Source organism: Sinocyclocheilus rhinocerous, unplaced genomic scaffold, assembly GCF_001515625.1.
Source record: "Sinocyclocheilus rhinocerous isolate Xijiao unplaced genomic scaffold, SAMN03320098_v1.1 scaffold2224, whole genome shotgun sequence".
Taxonomy (NCBI): domain Eukaryota; kingdom Metazoa; phylum Chordata; class Actinopteri; order Cypriniformes; family Cyprinidae; genus Sinocyclocheilus; species Sinocyclocheilus rhinocerous.
Window position 1 is genome coordinate 201,101 of NW_015652315.1, and position 22,105 is coordinate 223,205.

Genomic DNA, 22,105 nt, shown 5'->3' on the forward strand with positions numbered 1-22,105 from the left:
AGTTATTCTCCGCTCAGCATTCAAACAGCACGTCACGTTCAGTTATGACAGTCAGCATGGTAAAACTCTCTCTCCAAGATGATATATTCCCATTATAATACTTGATGTGTAGGTCTGGGGAGTCGCATAAAATGATATCTTGCTGGAGTTCACTGCTCTCTCATCTCTCTTCTCTTGTAAAGTTACCGTGTGGAGTGCAGCGCTCTGTGACTTATGTTGCTTCAAACACATCATTCGAGAAGGGTCTGGCTGCAGACCTGCACTTGCACTGAGTCATCTGCGCTTCCTCTGCAAGTGACGTCACTTGCAATGGACACCTGCAGTCTTCGGTACCTGCTACGTCACTTGCAATCGACACAAATAAACCGGAAATAACAGTTTCCAGTCGTTCATTCGCGTTGCCAATAAAGACGCTGTATGATGCTGTTAAATGATTTAAAGTACTTTAGAACTATAACGAGACAGAAACGTTTCCCCCAAAAAGTTATTTTTTGCTGCTTGTTTATCGTAGGATTATAATATTGTACTTTAGCATTAAAGTAGGCTACGACTATTTAACATTTATACCAGCAAAACATATCATTATCAAAGCTACAAAAGAACTATCAGGTCTAAATAGCAACACAAAAATATCTTCCAAAATTATGGATTAAAAAAAAAAAATCAGGCTGATGCAAATTTTAATTTAATTTAATTTAATTTTAAGCCTGTTACAAGGAGACAGACTATTTACAACTATTAACTATTTTTATTATTGGATAAACTGACATTAGTTTTAGAAAATAGTACAATATAAAAATAAATAAAAGTTAAGAACAGTTCCATAACAAATAAAAACAGAAGAATGAATGCAAAGAAGCACATTATGTATTTTCTTCTGTTTCAGTTCGACAGAATATTTTCAGATTCATGACATCAATTACATGTTCAAGGAACAAGTTCATGTCCTTCATCTCAGTAAAGAAAAAGCTGAAAGGTTCCAGAGCAACAATTCTGTCCTTTGAAAATTCAGCCGTCTGTAATTTGTCCAAGGCCTCATCAACATCTTCGTCCTCCATACAGAGTACTTTGGGCAGCTGAACAGAACCAAGCAGCACACTTGACTGTTCCAAACACCACTTGCTGGCTTCCTTTAAATCTCCCATCAATCGATTCTGTAAAATAACACAAAGAACAAAGGAGATACAATTGTAAAAAACAAAAAGCATTAATTCAGTACTGTTCAAAAAACAAAAAGAAACAATTACTTTGACTTTGTTGCTAATCCTGTAACACAACTTTACCTCTTGTGATGATTCAAGCAGTACATCCTCCAACACAGGATGCAGTACATTTATACTTGCATCATCTGCCTAACAATTTATAAAATACAAGCAGATGAATATTACATTTGAGTGTGTTAATTTTAAAACTTCATATTTATAGAGAATTTGCATTCTGTCTGACCCACTACACAATATATATACCTGTGATGATGATTCCGGAACCCAATGCTGTGGCTCCTCCTGTTAGTCAAACACCACAGTATAAGCAAACATTCACAAGGTACCATGACATTTTATGTGTCATTTTCTCAAGTAAATGCTTTTACCTGAAAGGTGTCCTCTAGCTTCCTTTTCCTTAGTCTCAAAACAGGCTGCCAATCACCCATTAGTACGGCTTTAGACTCCTCAGTGAAGTGTGCAAAAACCTTTCCGTGGCTGTAAAAAGTGATAATATAATTACACATTGTTCCATAATTTGTTTATATCCATAAAATATACTTTTTTTAATTACCGGTATAAGAAATACTGTACCTATTCAGCCCATAGTTCTCCATTAACATCACACACCACCATTTCCGCAGTTCTGGCATGTTCAGCTGCTCATAACATGCAAGTTAATACCCCTTTAAATATTTTAATCACACTGACTCAACATTATTGTAAACAAGTACTTACAATTGTGTAGTCAAATGAGGAATCCATCACCATGTAAAATGCAGACTATACAGGAAAAATCATTGAGAAAAAAAAAAGGATTAAAAACAGCCAGAGGATAAACAACCAACCAACAAACAACAAAAAATTATCTTACCATTAACATAAAGACACCACAGTCATTGCCATAAGTTTGACCTGGAAACCCCTTTAATACAACAAAAGAAAGATGAGTGAATACAATATTTCAAAAAGTAACACTTTTGAGACTTCATGGAATTTACCTGTAAGTCAAGGCCTGTCTTTTCAGTCCATTTTCCAGGCATTATCCTGTTTGCAATATCCCTGTTGATTACACACACACAAAAAAATATGATCTTTGTATTTGTTTTTTTACATTTGCATTTTTTGCTGTATAAAAACCTTTATGCACATTTAAATCTCTAGAACAGTTTCTCAAACTGAGGTTCTTAAAAGAGCTAGAGGTTCTAAAATTGTTTAAATATGGCTTGCAACCATGTACATAATATTAACATAATATTGATTAAAAACAAGAGCTCAAGTCATATATGGATCACCTAGTACTTTTTGTAACCTCTGAGAAACCTGTTCTACAACCCAAGTACAAACCTTCATGCATATAAGAAAACAACATCTGAACAATGCATGCAATATGAAATTCATGAAATAAGTCACAAAACTGTGACCATAATCAAACAACTGAGCATACAAGCATTCTCAGTTCATACAGATGTCTCAGACCATAGGCTTCACAATGACACAAAGGTGTTTAAATCTAAGAGGTCATCTCTGATGCAAAAGGTCTGAGAAACCTGAAGTATATTAGAACAAGTACAAACCTTCATGCAATTAAGAAAACAGCAACAACTGAACAATCTCTGAAATAAGATGATCTTGCCACGTAGAGACAGTTCATATGAACGTGACCATTTATGATCAAAAGATATTTAAAATAAAATCATCTAAAGACCTCAACAGAGCTTTGTATCTCTGGGCACCAAATCCAAATGGTGTCTCAGAGCATTTAGAGTCTAAAAAGAGAATTTCTTTCTGGACTGGCTTCAAAATCTAAAGAAAATGTACAGTATTGATTTTTCTTAGATTACATAAACACAATCTGCCATTTTATATTTTCACATTCGACAAAAACAACACATGACTGAAAACACATGAAAAGTTATTTTAAAATGTGTACATTTACATCTATTTGGTACTTACTGCAGTTTTGCATACACTGAAATCAAAGCACTATGGTCATTACAAGAAAACACATTTTTTTAATCACTCAAATGCAGTATGAATACGTACACATAACTGGTAGTGTCCTGGTGTCCAAACCGTAGCTCTGGGACCAGGCTAATTCTTCTGAGTACATCCTGGGGGTCTTTCATGTTTGATTCATGAAGTTTGTCATACAACACATAGTGCTCAGATGATCCAGTTATGGGATGGCCTTTGGAATTCAAATTGTCTGTTTTCTCAAACAACCAAGGAAGAGACACCTTCAGTTTGCCCTGCTTTGCTGAACTGATGTTTTCTGGTGTTGGCTCAGCTAGTCTCCCTTCGTGTGGATAAAATGGGATAGCTGTAGGTACACGTAAATTGCCATGCATGGCCAAGCCTCGTGCAAAATCATATACACTAACATTAGGAATGTGCTTCCACGACAACAGCAGGTCCGCAAAATCTCTGGGACTCTCGGCTCTCAAATTAAACTTTATGCTATACACCACACCATGTGGGCATAGGATGACTGACCAACCACCTGGAAAAGCCTTAATACAAAATTGAATAAGGAAATGTAAAATTGCAATTTTTCAATTGTTATCTCATTAAAGTACAATATCATTACTCCCACCTGATGCTCACCAGATTTTCTGGAACATTTAGTCATAGGACTGTCTGTTCTGCATCTCTGCTCGTAATCTTGAAATGAGATCCATACGAGAACCTTTCGAGTCAATATTACAGGCCTTGCAGAGTTTTCTGACAACACCAACCTGTTATATAATGTAAGCACATAGTCAGGACAATCCTTTCAATAAAGGGCACATGATCCAACTGTAGTTGAATTTTATCAAGATTGATACCTTCTGCTTCATCAGCTCATCCACGAGACGGTCTTCTGACACATTCATCATTTGAACTTCAGCTGACGTGACCTTTGCTGTTGCAACTTTTGCAAATTCTGTATTCAGTACAGTGTGATCCATCCTAGTTTTGGGTCCTATCTATGGAGCCCACCTAGAATAACTACGTTGCACAGCAAATGGATTTTTGGTCCAGCCTGAGACAAATACACATATTTAGAAGTCTACATTATATAAACATTGAGACAAAGTGCAATTTTATTGTGGTTTAAGAGAGAAAACACTTACTGGGAACAAATCCTCGAGCGATCATCTCAAGATTGACTGATTTCCAGAAATCCTCAATGTCTACTTCCCCTCTAAACTCATATATATATATATATATACACACACGTATATGTATGTTTTTTTTTAAGCGAGTGACCTCAAAGAGCCTCCACCTGAGTTTAGAGGGGAAGTAGATATTGAGGATTTCTTCTCGAAATGACAGTACCCATGGAGTATGGAGTATGGTGTCTCTGTTAGGGTGTTTTACTCCCCGTAAGCCCTCCAAAGTGTCTATAGCCCTGGAAACTGATACGTGGTTCTGGAAAAGACATAATGGGAATGGGTAAATTAAATTCTCTGAATGGCTTCTTTATTGGATGGGTACATTAGTTATAAAACACTACATAATAAAGACAAACCTGTAAACTGTGTCTTAGATACAGACAAAGTTCGAGACTCAAAAGCACATGATCATCAAAATTGTGGAGACCATCCTGCCATTCCTGGTACCTATATATCATATTACACCCTAGGCATCTTCTGGTGTAAGTAGAGATGCCTAAAAAGAGTAAAAATAAATTATGATACAACCTTTTATAAAGCAGAAACATAAACAAATGTTTTGCTTAGTTCTGAGCAGTTTCTTTTAATCTGAATAATGAACGTATATATTTGAATATTAAATTTACCATCAATGATACTTTCCATGGTTACAATTTTAGCTTTCGCAGTAATCAGTGCTGGCTCATCAAGTGCAATTTCACCATCGCAGATCATACAAGTTGTCTCCACTGGAAGATACCTTGACGGAAATGTGTTTGATTTGGCCGCTGCTTCTGGGAGATTACCTGGAATTTTCTTTTTGTTATATATATATTCCACGGTGCTTTGAAGGTCAATTGGGGGAGTGTCGATGAGCTCATCTGAGTGCTGTGGACACAAGGTGTCACTCGATTTAGTAGCTTTCTCTGTTGTGAATAAGCTCTTATTTGTTTGGAATAAGTGCCATTTGGCAATGTTTTTGTGAGGGCAAGACATTCTGGGCTTTGCACATGGGCAGTGCCAAGTACCAGCAGAGGAATTGTATGTGACCATTACTCTTCCAAGGCGATTGTAGTGATGAATAATAGGCTCATGTATGGAGAGGGTGATTTGCTCTTGAGATTTACCTAATGCCACCAACACTGAAAATGGGACATGAGCTGCCTGTGCTGATTTTTGCCTCTTCAAACAAACTGCCTTCTTTGCTTCTCCTATGAATCTGAGCTTCACCATCTCATCAAGGACACTCAATTCCAAGTGCTCCTCAAATGCTGTTTCACAACAATAATCCAGTGAACGAAGATGTTCACAGAGACTAAACGTGTGTCCACTCCAGTGAGCAAGTAGCTGGTATTGGCGACATTCCTATAAAAAATAGAGGACAGAGGAGCCAGTGCAGGTGTCACTGCAGCCAAAGGAACTAGTCAAGTCAAGTCAAGTCACCTTTATTTATATAGCGCTTTTAACAATACAGATTGTGTCAAAGCAACTGAACAGCATTAATTAGGAAAACAGTGTGTCAATAATGCAAAATGACAATAGTAAACACTAATTTTTCAGTTAAAGGCAGTTCATAATTGAATTCAGTGATGTCATCATCCAGCTCAGTTCAGTTTAAATAGTATATTTGCAATCATTTGCAATCAAGTCAACGATATCGCTGGAAATGAAGTGTCCCCAACTAAGTAAGCCAGAGGCGACAGCCCAGGTGTCATTGTGGACAAAGGAACCAGGGCAGGTGTTGTTGCAGGAGGTAGTGGAGACAGTGCAGGTGTCAATGCAGATGACAGAGGAGCCAGTGCAGGTGTCGTTGTGGGCAAAGTAACCAGTGCAGGTGTCACTGCAGTCAGGGGAATCAGTGCAGGTGGTGTTACAAATGACAAAGGAACCAGTGCAGGTGTTGTTTTAGAGGGTTGTGAAGCCAAAGAGGATGAAGAAGGTTGGATGGGTACATCTGATGATGAGCATATCTGAAGGTGAGCTTCCATAACATATCTCCTGAGAACAGTTTTGCTGCAATTGGGGCAATGGTAATGAGCCTCAGTTCTGCAGGGCAAATGGCAACGACATAATCTTTTGTCTGTAGATAAAGCACAGTATGAAAATCAAGACCAACAATACCAAAGCATTAATAGAAATCAATACTCAGTAAATCTTGAAAAATCAATCAATAGCCAGACGATGACAATTAGGTACAGTAACTTTGAAGTCTTTATTTAAATAGTGGTTTTCACAGCACAAATTGTTTCAGAGCAGCACACTGTAATGTTTAATTTCAGGACAATTATGTATGACTGTGTTTGAGCCTCTATAAGTAAGCTACAATTACAGTAAAATAGGGTAATGAACCTACCTTGGAAAACAATTGCCTTTTTTAAATGGCCTTCCCAGTGTTGCTTGATTTTTTTCAGGGTGGTTGGCTTCAGAGCAGGGCATAAACTGCAGTGATACATAGTGCAACATGAGGTGCACTGTGGCACCAGGGGGTTTTCCGAAACTAATAATATTGATTGATGCATCTGTAGGAGCAGGATAGAAGAAACCAGTTATAATCAAACACCACAAAATATCAAATGTGGTGTTTTACAATATGTTTCACACTACCTGTTTTGCTAATAAAAACACCACATTTAATTGACATCCATTTTAGTTATAAAATCAGTAACGCCACAATCACTTCCACTAAACTATAACTTTACAGTTGTTTACGTGTAAGCCATATAATTAACTTACGACAGCATATATACCATTCTGTTCAGTAGCTTATCTTAGTTTAGCTGTATTTAAGATAGTGACGGAGTGGTTACATGGTTGGCTAGTTAGTAGGCTATTCAATTAATGTACATTTTTAAACACAAACAGTGAGCAGCGAATACGTTGACAAACATAATTTTGCATATCATACTGCATAAAACGTATAATAAACACACACAGATACATATATGCACTTACAGCAATGATTCTTGAACGACTTCGGAAGTTATTCTCAATCCAACACGTCCCACTATACGCTAATTGCAAATGGCGCAGGTACCGTATAGGCTTAGATCTCTGCCACAATTCTGCGTGCGAAAGATCATATTTTGAGCGCACAAAACTGCATTTTGCACGCGCGCGATCTGAGTTTTGTGGAGAAAACGTACGTTTCGCAAAGAAAAAGGTATTTCGAGCGCACGAAAATCTATTTTCCATTTAAAATAAGTTTTTGAATGTGTGCAGACCTTCTCTTTTGCTCGTGCAACGTTTCACTAGCTTGCTCCCCCACTAACCTGACACCTTGTACTTCTGGAGACTCCAGGTAGGTTGCAGTTCTGGAAAATGGTGGCGCTGGAGACTAAATGGTTCCTGGTGATTTCACACCTAATTCTTCACCTTAATTCCTAATTATTTTGCAGTTAACATGCATCTTTTCTTCTCCACATGTTTTTGGCTGACCCTGCTGACCCACTGAGCATTTTGCTGTCCAATGGTTATGCATTAACTTTGCCATTTCTAGTATTGTATTAGTTTTGAATATTTCTCATGGGCATTTCATAATTTTTGCTTTCAGTCTGAGTTAAATCTCTTTTTTGGCTCATTTTATCTGTAAAAGAAAATCTGCTTAATAATTATGCACACCTGAATATAAGACATTTTTCACTTCCAGCCTTAAGAAGGTTGGATGGGTACATCTGATGATGAGCATATCTGAAGGTGAGCTTCCATAACATATCTCCTGAGAACAGTTTTGCTGCAATTGGGGCAATGGTAATGAGCCTCAGTTCTGCAGGCCAAATGGCAACGACATAATCTTTTGTCTGTAGATAAAGCACAGTATGAAAATCAAGACCAACAATACCAAAGCATTAATAGAAATCAATACTCAGTAAATCTTGAAAAATCAATCAATAGCCAGACGATGACAATTAGGTACAGTAACTTTGAAGTCTTTATTTAAATAGTGGTTTTCACAGCACAAATTGTTTCAGAGCAGCACACTGTAATGTTTATTTTCAGGACAATTATGTATGACTGTGTTTGAGCCTCTATAAGTAAGCTACAATTACAGTAAAATAGGGTAATGAACCTACCTTGGAAAACAATTGCCTTTTTTAAATGGCCTTCCCAGTGTTGCTTGATTTTTTTCAGGGTGGTTGGCTTCAGAGCAGGGCATAAACTGCAGTGATACATAGTGCAACATGAGGTGCACTGTGGCACCAGGGGGTTTTCCGAAACTAATAATATTGATTGATGCATCTGTAGGAGCAGGATAGAAGAAACCAGTTATAATCAAACACCACAAAATATCAAATGTGGTGTTTTACAATATGTTTCACACTACCTGTTTTGCTAATAAAAACACCACATTTAATTGACATCCATTTTAGTTATAAAATCAGTAACGCCACAATCACTTCCACTAAACTATAACTTTACAGTTGTTTACGTGTAAGCCATATAATTAACTTACGACAGCATATATACCATTCTGTTCAGTAGCTTATCTTAGTTTAGCTGTATTTAAGATAGTGACGGAGTGGTTACATGGTTGGCTAGTTAGTAGGCTATTCAATTAATGTACATTTTTAAACACAAACAGTGAGCAGCGAATACGTTGACAAACATAATTTTGCATATCATACTGCATAAAACGTATAATAAACACACACAGATACATATATGCACTTACAGCAATGATTCTTGAACGACTTCGGAAGTTATTCTCAATCCAACACGTCCCACTATACGCTAATTGCAAATGGCGCAGGTACCGTATAGGCTTAGATCTCTGCCACAATTCTGCGTGCGAAAGATCATATTTTGAGCGCACAAAACTGCATTTTGCACGCGCGCGATCTGAGTTTTGTGGAGAAAACGTACGTTTCGCAAAGAAAAAGGTATTTCGAGCGCACGAAAATCTATTTTCCATTTAAAATAAGTTTTTGAATGTGTGCAGACCTTCTCTTTTGCTCGTGCAACGTTTCACTAGCTTGCTCCCCCACTAACCTGACACCTTGTACTTCTGGAGACTCCAGGTAGGTTGCAGTTCTGGAAAATGGTGGCGCTGGAGACTAAATGGTTCCTGGTGATTTCACACCTAATTCTTCACCTTAATTCCTAATTATTTTGCAGTTAACATGCATCTTTTCTTCTCCACATGTTTTTGGCTGACCCTGCTGACCCACTGAGCATTTTGCCGTCCAATGGTTATGCATTCACTTTGCAATTTCTAGTATTGTATTAGTTTTGAATATTTCTCATGGGCATTTCATAATTTTTGCTTTCAGTCTGAGTTAAATCTCTTTTTTGGCTCATTTTATCTGTAAAAGAAAATCTGCTTAATAATTATGCACACCTGAATATAAGACATTTTTCACTTCCAGCCTTCATGAATAATTATATATCAATTATAAATTATTAAATACAAGATTAATAGTAGTTATTAAGATTGATGCATTTTGGAATTGGTAAAATGTGCTTGGAAAAAAATAATTGTGAGATTGTGAGCAGAATTGTGGCAGAATTCTAATCCCATAAACGAGTAGCTGAGAATCTCTTCAGCAAGCCGACACGGTGAAACGTTGCACGCGCAAGAGAGGTCTGCACACATCCAAAAACTTATTTTAAATGCAAAATAGATTTTCGTGCGCTCGAAATACTTTCTTTTTTTTTGCGAGACAAACATTTTCTCCACAAAACTCAAAATATGATATTTCGTGCGCAGAATTGCGGCAGAGATGCAATCCCATAGTACCGAAGACTGCAGGTGCCGATTGCAAGTGACGTCACTTGCAGAGGAAGCGCAGATGACTGAGAGTGCAAGTCTGAGAGTGCAACTGCAAGGCTTCAGCCAGACCCTCTTGCATCATTCTGCACCCTAGATGTGCATAAGAGCTTTGTGCCGCTCTGTTTGAAGCGTTTCACATTATCAAAGTTTTACACACAGAAAGATTATTAGAAGCTTTTATTTTTCTCATGATTTCTCTTATTTTCATGAATGTATTTTGTAAGAAGACAAATAGTTAACAGAATAAACGTTTAAATTGTATAATGTGCATCAAAGATTTTTTTTCAAGATATTGTTTTTGCTGCTAAATTATACGGTCAGCTAGTTTAATTTCATAGTTATTCAAATGTAGTTTTTCTCTGTAATGAGGAAGGTGAGTATTTAGTGGATTATGTTTAACAAAGGGTTTAAAAAAAGAGAGACCATTAGTTCCACAAACACAGTGTTGATATTCTGTAGTGGTGTAGAAAAAAAATAGTGCTGGTGTTGGATCGGTATTGGCCAATTCTTCGAATTTGGAATTCTCTATGTAATCTTACACTGCAAAATAATAACTCAAAAAAGATTAAAAGATAACATCATAATTATTTACTGAACCCTTAAATTAATCACAATTATATAGTGAAAGCCATAAAAACAACAACAACATACAATTAATCGCGATAACCGTGATAATCGCCAAAGCCCTAAAAACAGACAATTAATCGCAATAACTGTGACTATTTTTAGACAATTAATCGTCAGCCAAATGTCATAATCGTGAGAGCCCTAATCGCAATTATACACCTCAATGTCCTACCAGTGTGTGTTACTGTGTTTTGTTAGTATGAGCTAATACTGTTAGCTGCGGCTGGGCGATATATGACCATGTCGTGGCGATGATATGAAGCGCAATATATAAACTCATAGCACAGTACTACTTAAAGTTATTGACACTTTGATAAAGAAATGTGCATGAATGAGGAATAAATAGCAGGATTTATTAAGATAGCAACGGGTTGACGGTCCAAATTTCAGTTTCAATGCTGCTTCAAAGGGCTTTACACGATCCCAGCTGAGGAATAAGGGTCGCTGGGAACTTGTAAAGCCCTTTGAAAGATGCATTGAAACTGAAATTTGGACCTTCAACCCGTTGGGTCCCATTGAAGTCCATTATATGGAGAAAAATCTTGAATTTTTTTCTCAAAAACTTTAATTTCTTTTTGACTGAGTAAAGAAAGACATGAACATCTTGGATTACATGGGGTGAGTACATTATCAGGAAATATTCATTCTGGAAGTGAACTTGTCCTTTAAGTTGAATATATTTAATTTTATATTTTTAATGTTGAATAATTCAACATTTTGATGAAACTGTTCTATGTTCTTCATCAGTACAGTATTTTAAAGGGGTAATCAAGACTTTGTAAAAGAGCATAATAGGACCCCTTTAAATGTAACTGTGCTGTATTTCTTTTAAAAAACTGAGATGTAAAATTTTAATTTTATAGGGCATTTGTACAGACTTTGTATTTTGTCTTCCAAATAAAACTGTTAATCATCTTGAGCATGCTTTGACACTATATTGAAGGTTTTTGATTGTAATGATTTGTAAAAGAACAGTGTTTCTCTGTAGAACATTTAGTGCTTTCATTGTAATAATCTAGGAAAAATCTGTAAAAATAAGGGTTTTACACTGTAAAAAAAGTCCCGTAAAAAATTCCAAACAAAAATCGTAAAATTCAAATAAATTATCGTAATTGAAACAAGAAAAAATCTGCAAAATAAGGGTTTTACACTGTAAAAAAAAGTCCCGTAAAAAAATGGTAAATGACTGGCAGCTACGGCTGCCAAACAAAAACCGTAAAATTTAAGTAAAATATCATAATTGAAACAAGGAAAAATCTGTAAAATATGATTTTTTCTGTAAAACCTTTAATGAAAATTACTGTAAAATTATTATTTTTGCACTTTATTTCAATTAAGATATTTTACTTTCATTTTACAGTTTTTGTTTGGCAGCCGTAGCTGCTAGTCATTTACACGTTTTTTAGTCATTTATAGATGTTTTCTCCAGAAGTAAATTGAGTTCCCTTTCATGGGAACTTCGAACTGCGTCCTCTAGGGGTCGCTTGAGAAATGCTTAATGCTTATCAATTTAACTAATCCATAATTTAAAAAAATCTAATTTAAGATTTTAAATGACTAAATTTACTGTAGATTTAGTAACTCCTGAAAACTCTTTCCACATTGAGAGAAGGTGAAAGGCTTTTCCAAGGTGTGAATATGCACATGCTCATTAAGTTCTTTTTTTCTGTGTGAAACTCTTTCCGCACTGAGAGCAGGTAAAAGGCTTTATTCCAGCATGAATTAACATGTGATTCTTAAGGGTTTCTTTACGTGACAAAGTCTTTCCACACTGAAAGCAAGTGAAATTATTTTCTGAGGTGTGAATATACGCATGTTCATTGAGTTGTTTTTTCTGTGTGAAACTCTTTCCACACATAGAGCCGGTGAAAGGCTTTGTTCCCTCATGAATTATCATGTGATTCTTAAGGCTTCCTCTACGTGACAAAGTCTTTACACACTGGGAGCAGCTGAAAGGCCTTTTGACTTCTTTTCTTTGAATGTTGCGTTGTGAGCAACTGTTTCCAGTTTTTGAGAAACTCACTGATTTTTCTTCAGTGGTGACATCATGATCTTTCTGATCCTGATGCTTCTCCTCCACTTCATTCAGATCTTGTTCTTCTTTCAATTTCATCAGGCCTAAAATGAAAACATTGAGTGATGAAAGTGATGAAAATCAATTGGGACATTTGGAGAACAAAAGTAAATTATGGTACATTCACACAATGACATTGTACTAAAACCAGAATTTTTCTTTGCATTTTGCTGACAGGCCAGTAGATGGCAATGTCACTTTGTAAATAAACACTATGTGCCTATAGACTGAACACGTAATACACATGCGCATGAAGTCACTGTTTCCACAAATTTGTATTTTTGTAGCGTGTAAACTTTGGAATTTGCACTTTGACACCTGTTTTCAAAAGTTTGCATTTTCAGACGCCCAAACTGCCATTGTAAATGAACAGCCAAAATGCAAAAAAAAGCTGTTTGTTTGATTTGACAATTGTGTCTTGTAAACACCTCTTAAATTAATTCCAGTAGAACTTATGATTTGAGCCAGACCGATATATAATTTTGTCGATTTTATCGGCTGATATGATCCTGTTGCAGATATATCTGTATCGGCGAATATGGCGCAGATATGCCACCGATATGAATTATTATTATTTTTTTTACAGAACATAACACAGATGAAATGCTTCTAAATGGTGTAATTACTTAGTTTGTCCAGCAGAACGCTCTATTGTTTGCTACTGGCGACCCAGGTCACTGTAGTGTAGAGATACGCGGATGAGCTCAAACTTCACACTTCAAGTCCGCTGCTTCAAATTATCCACCCACCCACCCGCACCTATATTTGATTGTCCCATACATTTTTAACAGCAGACCTTAGAGCTGATCTATGCATCACTGCATGCGTCTGCGGCGCACCGGAGCTGATCGCGGCAGTCAATGCTTGTGTTTATACCAGCCACGCCGTGTCCCAGAACTCATGCTTATCACATCGGTCACATCACATTTCCTAAGTCAGCATAGTGTCAGTACTACAGTCAGTAACATAGCAGATTAAAAAGTTAGTATCTTTCTGCAATCCAATAGACTGCAGTGAGGTGGTGGCTTAATTCTGTTGAATGGTGATTTAACACTACAGAGCCGCAATGCTATAAAGTAAATAAACAATGTCCCCATCTTTTACTCTCACAATAAGCTTATAATACTCCTTTGCTACATTAGTAGGACCCTATGATTTCCGTGATGCAGAAAACACGGACGGAAGCGCGGAATCCAGTCATAAAAAGGGAAATTACTGTAGGCCTATAATGCGGAATTTCACGGAATCTGTCATATTTTGATGAATAAATAAAAAACAGGTCAGTACACTTAAATCAAATCACGATATAGACTAGTGTCTGTGAATATTAAACTGCAAAAAGACTATTTAAATACAAATCCTCATGTTCTGCGTGTTCATTTGATTACCAAAAAATACACAATGTAGTGAACAGTGGTCAAGATGGCAAGACTCCTTTCCACACAACAAGTGGAAAGTTATGTTCCGATGAGATCAGGCATGTGGACAACAAAGGATGCCTTTTGTTTTAACATAACAACACTACCTCTTGTGGAGGGGGGGTGGTTAACATTAACATACAGTAACCCCCAGGCAGGAAATGCCTTGGTCTTCCTCAAACTTATCATTTGTGGAAGGATAAGGATGTCAGCATTTCATGGATCAAAGACTGATCCAATCACTATGTGGTCTTTCACTGATCGCAGTTCTTCATTCTTGAGACCTAAGTGTGAACAATCACTCACTACCTCAGACTGACCAAACCGGTTTTACCTTGTGGAGAGGGGGGGTTAACATTAGGGATGGCTCGATACCACTATTTCAGAACCGATACCAAAAATTCGGAGTATCTGCCGATACCGATATCGATCCGATACCAGCGCAGTTTTTATAAATGACTGTAGAATTTCTATACCTCAATGTGTAGGTCGATCATCACTCTTTTGTATGTTACACACAATCTACTAAATATAGGCAGCTTCATTATAAAGAAAACATAAACAAAAATATATAATAAAAATCTGACAAAAATAATATTATAAACTAGGTTAATGGATAATTCAGTAGCAAAAGTTACTCTAGAAAAATCATGAGTGCACAATAATTTGATAAAATCCTAAACTTTTCGTGAAAAAAAATACATTATTTAGTGGGTAACAAATAAAAGTGAATAAGTGTAGGGCTATATCTGGAAGGCCTACACATTGCTCTTTGTATTGTTGTAAAATACATTCATGAAAAACAAGCAATATATTTATATATAAATATATACTATAGTAGTCAACATTTGAAGTGGATCAAAACCTTTCATCAAAGTTGTCCTAAAACCAAAACAATACCCGTTCTTGTCTTAGGACAACTTTGATTAACTTTTTTGATCCACTTCAAATGTTGACTACTGTATAAATTAAACAACATTTCTTTTAAATGTATAGCAGAGTAATGAGGCAGCAACATATGACAGATAAGATGAACAAGAAAGGCTATTAATAATCTTTCATTGCGCAAAAGTATTATGATACTAAAGGCTACAGAGCGGCTCAAAGCTTGAAGCAACACGGAGTCACAGCGCGCAGCATAGAGAAGTTAAAAGCACAAAGTGAAGAGATATTGATGCGTAGTGTATTAAATATGTGCGCTAGTTTGAGCCTTTTCTTTTAACAGTTTTACATTTCAGTTACTGTGCTCGTGACGAACAATTCATAGTGCTCTCTACTCCAGTCTTGTGCTCTATTAATTTGGTCTGTTACGATGCTCTATGTGTTTGACTACTAATGCCTGTGTAGTACAGTGTTGCACACAGAGGACAAAAATGTTCAGCCTTGACTCTTTATCGTCATTTGTGTTAAAATTTGCAAAGTGTACCAAATTGAACAAAACAATATAAATGCAAATTTTGAATTCATGAATATATAACGATATCCACAATATAGCAAAATCCATATCATGGAACAACATAATACCGGTACTCACTTTCATACTGGTATAGCACCCAACCCTATTTTAAAGACACAAATACACAGAATGAGCAAATGTTTAAGATTGAGATTTTTGTAATGGTGATTGATCAATGTTTATATGCATGTAAATAAAAGCCTATATTAAAATCTGTTCATCATATAAAGGGAATGTGTCTTTTTAGAAGACTTGGATTAAACCAATTTCAAAACGTTGAAATAACGATTGCCTTGAAAAAATGGATGAATTTTTTTTTTTTTAATATCTATATGGCAGTATACAGTACATGTATGTGGTAGTTTTGCCAATGGTATGGAAAATGATTAGTCGTCATGAAATCAAAAATGACCCTACTTACTTTTTTAGTGCACATTACTAGTCTTGTGGTGAACAATTGAACCATGCAAGTCAATACACTTGAAAAAATTGTCTGCCGTCGCTTCCGCTCTGGAATGGCGTTCTGGCTCTGATGACGTCAGTTTGACGGCTTCGGGAGAATCCTCTTGTTAAGTATGACGTAAGGACGGCCTCTACTCATTTCACTTGAGAATACCATCTCAACAGACATTTATGAGCACTATTTAATTAATATTACATATTTAAGCTAAGCATTTAAAAATTTGCTGTGTACACTACAGTCTCCATGCTCACAGTGTCTCAGACACTAATATTTTAGCTGAATCACTGTCAGGCTATCTGGGATTTCAGTATGGAGATAAAGGTTAGGGTTATAATTTTTCAGTATTATATTACATCGTGGGTGTATATTAGCACAGTTGGGTGTTTTCTTGAGGCGTCTGGCAGAGAATTAGGACCCAGAACCGGTGAAGCGTGATGTCAGACGTAACAAACAGATATTCTTAACCACTCCTATCCAACCGTGAATCTGCTTCTGAGCAAGAGGTGGAGTGGAGGTGCACCACAATAAAACCCCGCCCTTTATTCAATGGCAGTATCGGAGCGATACTGATACTGAATATCGGATCGGCGCACCCCTAGTTAACATTATCATACTGTAACCCCCACCCAGGAACTGCTTTGTTCTCCCTTAAGGCCCATTCACACCAAGCACGATAACTATTAAGATAACGATAAAGATATAGTTCTAAAAATCGTTCTCAATATTAAAGAATAGCATAGTTCACACCACAACTACAACGATAACGATACAGAGGAACGATATCGTTGTGATCACTTTCAAAACGATTTTTTTTCCAGCTGATGAACGATAAAACACTGACAGCCAATCAGAATCCATCCTGCTGTAACGAGCTCAAGAATTTAAAGTGGCAGACGCATGTGCGCCTAGAATAAACAGACGATATCGTTCGCTGGTGTGGACGCTAATATCGTTATCTTTATAGTTATCGTTCTTGGTGTGAACGGGGCTTTACTCTTATCAAAGTGTGAACAATCATGTTTTGTCATGTGGACAATGCATTCACCCAAAAAGGACACAAAATTGACTAAACCTTCCTCATATCAATTTACAGAACTGTATATACTTAATGAGTGCTGTGTGTGATACAACAAGGTATGCAACATTACCTATTAAGGTATATAATGTATACATGAATGCATGGGTCAATGCTCAGCATTACCCATTGATGTTTGGTCTTCATATTTTCAGCACAATGTGTACCTCATATCAGAGAGGCCATTCTGTGCCCACCTCTGATAGCATCAGCCAATTAGAATGCTGGATCTGAAAGGTGCCAACTTGCAAACCCTGCCTTCTCAGGGAAGGAATAAAAGGTTCTCCCCAAGACAAAGAAGTGCGCTAAGTGGTGTGGTCAACCGTGTGCTAAGTGATGTGGTCGATCTACTGCTAAGCCAAGAGCTTAGCTGCTCTGCCGGAGAAACAAGGAAGTTCTGCAAGAAGCGAGTTTGGGGAGTTTGGAAACTGCCACAGCGACAACGACCACAAGCTTAGTGCCCCCCCATCTTCTGCAACGACTTCAGAATCTTCTCTTCATCGATCCTCTGCTTGCGGGTTCCAAGCTGCCAGGATCTTCTCCAAGGACTTCAGAATCGTCTCTTCAGCGGTCCTCCGTTTGTGAGTTCCAAACTGCCAGGATCTTCTGCAATGACTTCCGAAAGTCAACGTCAATGATCCTCCCTCCTGCGTGTTCCAGGTAGTCCGGATCTTCTGTACAGACTTCAGAACCTTCACCTTCAAGGCTCCGGTTTGTGTGTTCCAGACCAAAGAACCTTCTCTGTGCTCAGGAGATCATCGTCCACCAGTGCTTTGTGTTCAAGACTGTATAACGGATCCAACTCCTTTCCTTCCACTGCAACGACAAGTGGAAGACGTCGCCGCTCAGACTCGGCACATGACCAGGCAGAACTTTTCCGTAAATATCACTCTTTTCAAACCTCTTTCCAGAGACCGTTGGCATTAGTGTATTGTCAGTTTATGCTTATCTAATTTGCATTAGATTATATATAGTCAGTCAATAACAAATAATCCCTCGATTTATTTGTTGAACCTAGAATAAGGTGAACCTAGAATACCTTATTACTTCCAGGAAACTTTAGTTTATCTTTCCATAAGATAACATCCATAGTAACATCCAACTCAGTCACTTCCATTTATCAATCTTTTGCACTTTATCTATTCATTGTATCCATTTAGTAGTTGTTAGTTACTCTTGTTACCCTTTGTTAATAAAATCTTTTTTTATTACTCTTGTGTCTTCCTTGTGTTGATAATACAGTAAAAAACTACAATTTAACGATATTTCACAAACCCTTCAGATTGGTCAGACTACAACTTCCTATAATTTAATTGTAATTATTATTTATTCAACAGTCTTCCATGATTGTTCTTTATTGTCAAGGTGCAATTCCTTGGCTGGTGCCCCGTAAAATAGTATGACCAAGACTAAATATTAATATTAATATTTAAGCCCAAAGCCATTACACTGCTGGTGCTACCTAAATCTAAAATCATTAGTGGTGCCCCGTGTTAGGCTATCTAACATCTGATATCACTGCAACAACACAGAATTTGTGAAAAAAATATTATTCATGATTATTATTTATTAATTTTAGAGGTTTACGTTTGGAATAGCTGTGCTTCCTGCATAAACCGGCCCCTGTTGGACTGGCAGTAGCTTGTTGCCCTACACAGTTACCTTGTCTACTCATTTTGCATAATAAAGTTTGTTAAATTGTTAAATACCCTGCCTCCATTACATATTTTTGCCACATCATTATAAGTGTGTTTGATCACCACATGTGAGTTATCATTGCTAAAAATGTGTTTATGTATATATATTCCATTTATGTATATACTGTAATCTATATACAGTACCAGTCAAAAGTTTGGACACACGTACTGTACCATAATGTACACAAAGAATATCGACCGATATATTGATACCAAACTTTTTTTACTCCCTAATATCGGTATCAGCCCCAAAAAACCCATATCGGTCGGGCTCTACTTATGATCATTAATGAGGCATTTACACGACACAATTTTCAACAAAAACAGAAAACTTATGCGTTTTGGCCATGCATTTACACAACATCAACAATCTCTCAGGACCTGAAGTGGGACACTCACATAGACTCCATCATCTTTGGGGGCCTTAAAGGATAGTTCACCAAAAAACTTTCTTCAAAATATCTTCCTTCGAGTTCAGCAGAAGAAATAAATTTATACAGGATTGGAACAACTTGAGGGTGAGTAAATGTTTTGAAAAGAAGGTTCAAAGTGCATCTTGTACAGTCTATAGGCATGTATTATTTCTTTGCAAAATGAAGATTCAATGATCTGTGTGAATGGGATCGTTTTAACAACTTTGTTATCTGTATGTGCAACTTTCAAAAAAATACAAACTTTTCAGTTTTTACCCTCAGATGCATTTGGAAGTAATTTACTTTCTTCATCTGTTTATTTGTTCATCTAATTTACATTATTTTACAGATTTTATAACTACAGTCACTAAATCTGATGAGCTGTCTACACGGTATCTGCAGGTATCAGAACATCACATTTAATACTTTTAAAAGCATTAAAAAAATTTAAAAAATAACTAGCTAAATAAATAAGAAGAATAACTGAAAAACTACATGACATATGAGCTATAATTGATTATGTTCATGCATATACATAAAATTTAAGCAAGACTCCATGGACTATGCAACAAAATCACTTGCTCATGTAGACATACAAATGAACAATGGACCTTTTCACATTTCTGAAATGATGTAAACTAGGGCTGCACGATAAATCGCATGCGATATTTAATGCGCATCTTGCAAGTAAAGCCGGTTCTGTAATCAGCGGTAAATCTCCATCACGTGGCTTTCACATGGAGCAGCATTAACTACACAGAGCCGTTGTTCACTGACGAGCTGCGCAAAACCACGATCATATTTTGCGCATGTTTTGCGCAGCTCGTCAGTGAACAATGCGCGTTAAATATCTCATGCGATTTATCGTGCAACCCTAATGTAAACTATAGCAGGGTAGGGCTGGGCGATAAATTGATAACGATATACAGTAATTTTCCTCAATAAAACAATATGACAAGTTCGATAAATGTTCAGTATTATGTTTATGTGGCAAAAGCTAAACGCAACAGCACGACTCATTTGATGTGTGCCACATGGAAAGTTTATTTGCTCGGATCAAAGTTCAAATAGCAGCGCAGCGGTTGCGAGCTCACTAGAGCAGATGCATTTACTCGCTGATAAGTCTCGCGAGTACTAAACAACGCAGCGATATCCAGTGTGAAGCGCTTGAATTAGCGAAGAACACAAAAGAGCTTGTAGCACTCCAAAGAGAAAGGAAAAATTGAAATCGCATCACGATTTCCCCTTTAAGTGATTTAAACGAGTTTAAAGCCAGATGAAACAGCGCTGACAAACAGGAGAAAAACTGTGCAACGATAGTCAGAAGGATTTTCAGTGTACAAATCACCATCATTTGCAATAGATTCATTGTAGCAACACTAACTGCACCGTGGTATTGTGTCAGAAATGTGGGTATTTGTATGAAATGTTATTATATTATTAATGTAGACATGTATTAAATGAGTAAAGGAATGTAATTACAGTACTTTTGTGATTAAGCTATCCCAGGTGAAAAAAAGTATACTTGAATGCACTCAAAAAATACTTAAATACCAGAAAGTACATTTATATTTTTTGTGTTAAATAAAATTGTAAAAGTTATACACTATAAACACACTAATTAAAAGTATATTTCTACTTCAGTGCAATCGTAAAAGTATACTAAATACCACTGAGATTTAAATAGATTTGTAGTGCATTGGAATAAAGTATACTACGGCAAAAAATATACAGAGGACTTTTATTAGTGTATTTCTTAAAAGTGTGCTTTGAATGATTTATAAATTAGATCAATGTTAGTACAGTTTTATGTAGTTATCCTAAGTTTAAATTAAATTGATTCATTTAAAATATATTGCTAATGCAATAGTTATAAATACATTTTCCTAACTGTGCTACTTAAGTACACTTAATATAAATACACTAATTAGCACTAACACTTAAACTGATTTTAAGTGTAGTCAGATAAAGTACCAGAAGTGTTTTGAAACTGCATTGCTTAAAAGTGTGCTACAATCGCTTTACATACAATTTTAGTGTATTTTCCTATATACGAGATGCATATCTGAGGAAAAATGCATTGTTGGTCGGTGCCACCTAGCGTGCAGGTGTGAATTAGCAGATCAATCGTTTCGCGCTCTGTGTGAAAGCACCAATCATCTGTGATTCGCCTCGCACTTTCTCATCGCGCTCAGTGTGAAATGGCCTTCAGACTACATGTTGCTACCTGACCCTTCATTGCTTGCCGTCTTTAACAATGTGTGTGCTGTCTTCAAGAATGCGGGACTATCGACTGACAGAAGGTACCATGAGCGTAAACAAACAATGGCTAATGGCGTGTTTTGCTCTGGCTGTTTTGTCCTTAGAAAAGCTCAAGAAAGAAAACCTGACAGTGGACATATACCTGGATTGCATGAAGAGGACTGTATGGACTGTCAATCCTCCAAAGAAAACTTGAGGTAAAATATTGTTTTTATTTGGCCTTTGTTCACTCACTTTGTTGCAGTAGTCCCTTGAGGAAACATCAAATGCAGGAGTATTGTTGCCATAGCTCTACTAACATTTCCTCCATTGTAGGCGCTGGACACACCTACATCCTGTCGCCAGTGGTCACTGCCGCTCGTGTCACCGGAAATTACTAGCTCTCCATTGAAATGAAACGGATCGTGTCGCTTTGTCGCGGTGTTGTTTGTAGTGTGAACGAGGGATTACCTTGCTACTACTAAACATAACCCTGATGTGTTTGATAAATTTTTCAGCATGTTTTTTGCACAAT

General features: G+C 36.8%; 2 protein-coding genes and 2 long non-coding RNA genes across 5 annotated transcripts in view; all 4 read right to left on the bottom strand.

The window, feature by feature from the left end:
* The window catches only part of LOC107714801 (uncharacterized), a 36,620-nt gene extending 32,542 nt beyond the window's left edge, over window positions 1–4,078 (bottom strand). The window contains 5 exon segments of the mRNA XM_016520771.1: window positions 924–1,154; window positions 1,592–1,700; window positions 3,249–3,705; window positions 3,799–3,940; window positions 4,031–4,078. Of these exon segments, the coding sequence (XP_016376257.1) occupies window positions 924–1,154; window positions 1,592–1,700; window positions 3,249–3,705; window positions 3,799–3,940; window positions 4,031–4,078 (987 nt within the window).
* Window positions 4,079–4,167: 89 nt separating this feature from the next.
* Window positions 4,168–5,581, bottom strand: LOC107714802 (uncharacterized). Its single transcript, XM_016520772.1, has 4 exons — window positions 4,987–5,581; window positions 4,717–4,856; window positions 4,524–4,616; window positions 4,168–4,227 (listed from the first exon to the last, which is right to left on the bottom strand). Exons 1-4 carry the CDS (start codon window positions 5,570–5,572, stop codon window positions 4,168–4,170), a joined length of 879 nt encoding a protein of 292 aa, XP_016376258.1. The 5' UTR covers window positions 5,573–5,581.
* Window positions 5,582–6,273: 692 nt separating this feature from the next.
* Window positions 6,274–7,344, bottom strand: LOC107714809 (uncharacterized). Its single transcript, XR_001637023.1, has 3 exons — window positions 7,292–7,344; window positions 6,693–6,858; window positions 6,274–6,419 (listed from the first exon to the last, which is right to left on the bottom strand). It is a non-coding gene; the product is annotated as an uncharacterized LOC107714809 (long non-coding RNA).
* Window positions 7,345–8,056: 712 nt separating this feature from the next.
* Window positions 8,057–12,847, bottom strand: LOC107714810 (uncharacterized). Of its 2 annotated transcripts, none has more exons than XR_001637025.1 (3): window positions 12,757–12,847; window positions 8,410–8,575; window positions 8,057–8,136 (listed from the first exon to the last, which is right to left on the bottom strand). It is a non-coding gene; the product is annotated as an uncharacterized LOC107714810 (long non-coding RNA). The 2 variants fall into 2 exon arrangements; XR_001637024.1 differs by lacking the exon at window positions 12,757–12,847 and adding an exon at window positions 9,009–9,061.
* Between the last annotated feature and the right edge of the window lie 9,258 nt (window positions 12,848–22,105).

What these genes read in the sequence shown, in the direction of transcription:
- LOC107714802 (XM_016520772.1), bottom strand. Translation starts at nt 5,572, where the DNA reads ATGGTGAAGCTCAGATTCATAGGAGAAGCAAAGAAGGCAGTTTGTTTG. An exon ending in CATGGAAAGTATCATTGATG is followed by an intron (nt 4,857 to 4,986) that starts GTAAATTTAATA and finishes TACTCTTTTTAG; the next exon opens with GCATCTCTACTTACACCAGA. An exon ending in ATCTAAGACACAGTTTACAG is followed by an intron (nt 4,617 to 4,716) that starts GTTTGTCTTTAT and finishes TGTCTTTTCCAG; the next exon opens with AACCACGTATCAGTTTCCAG.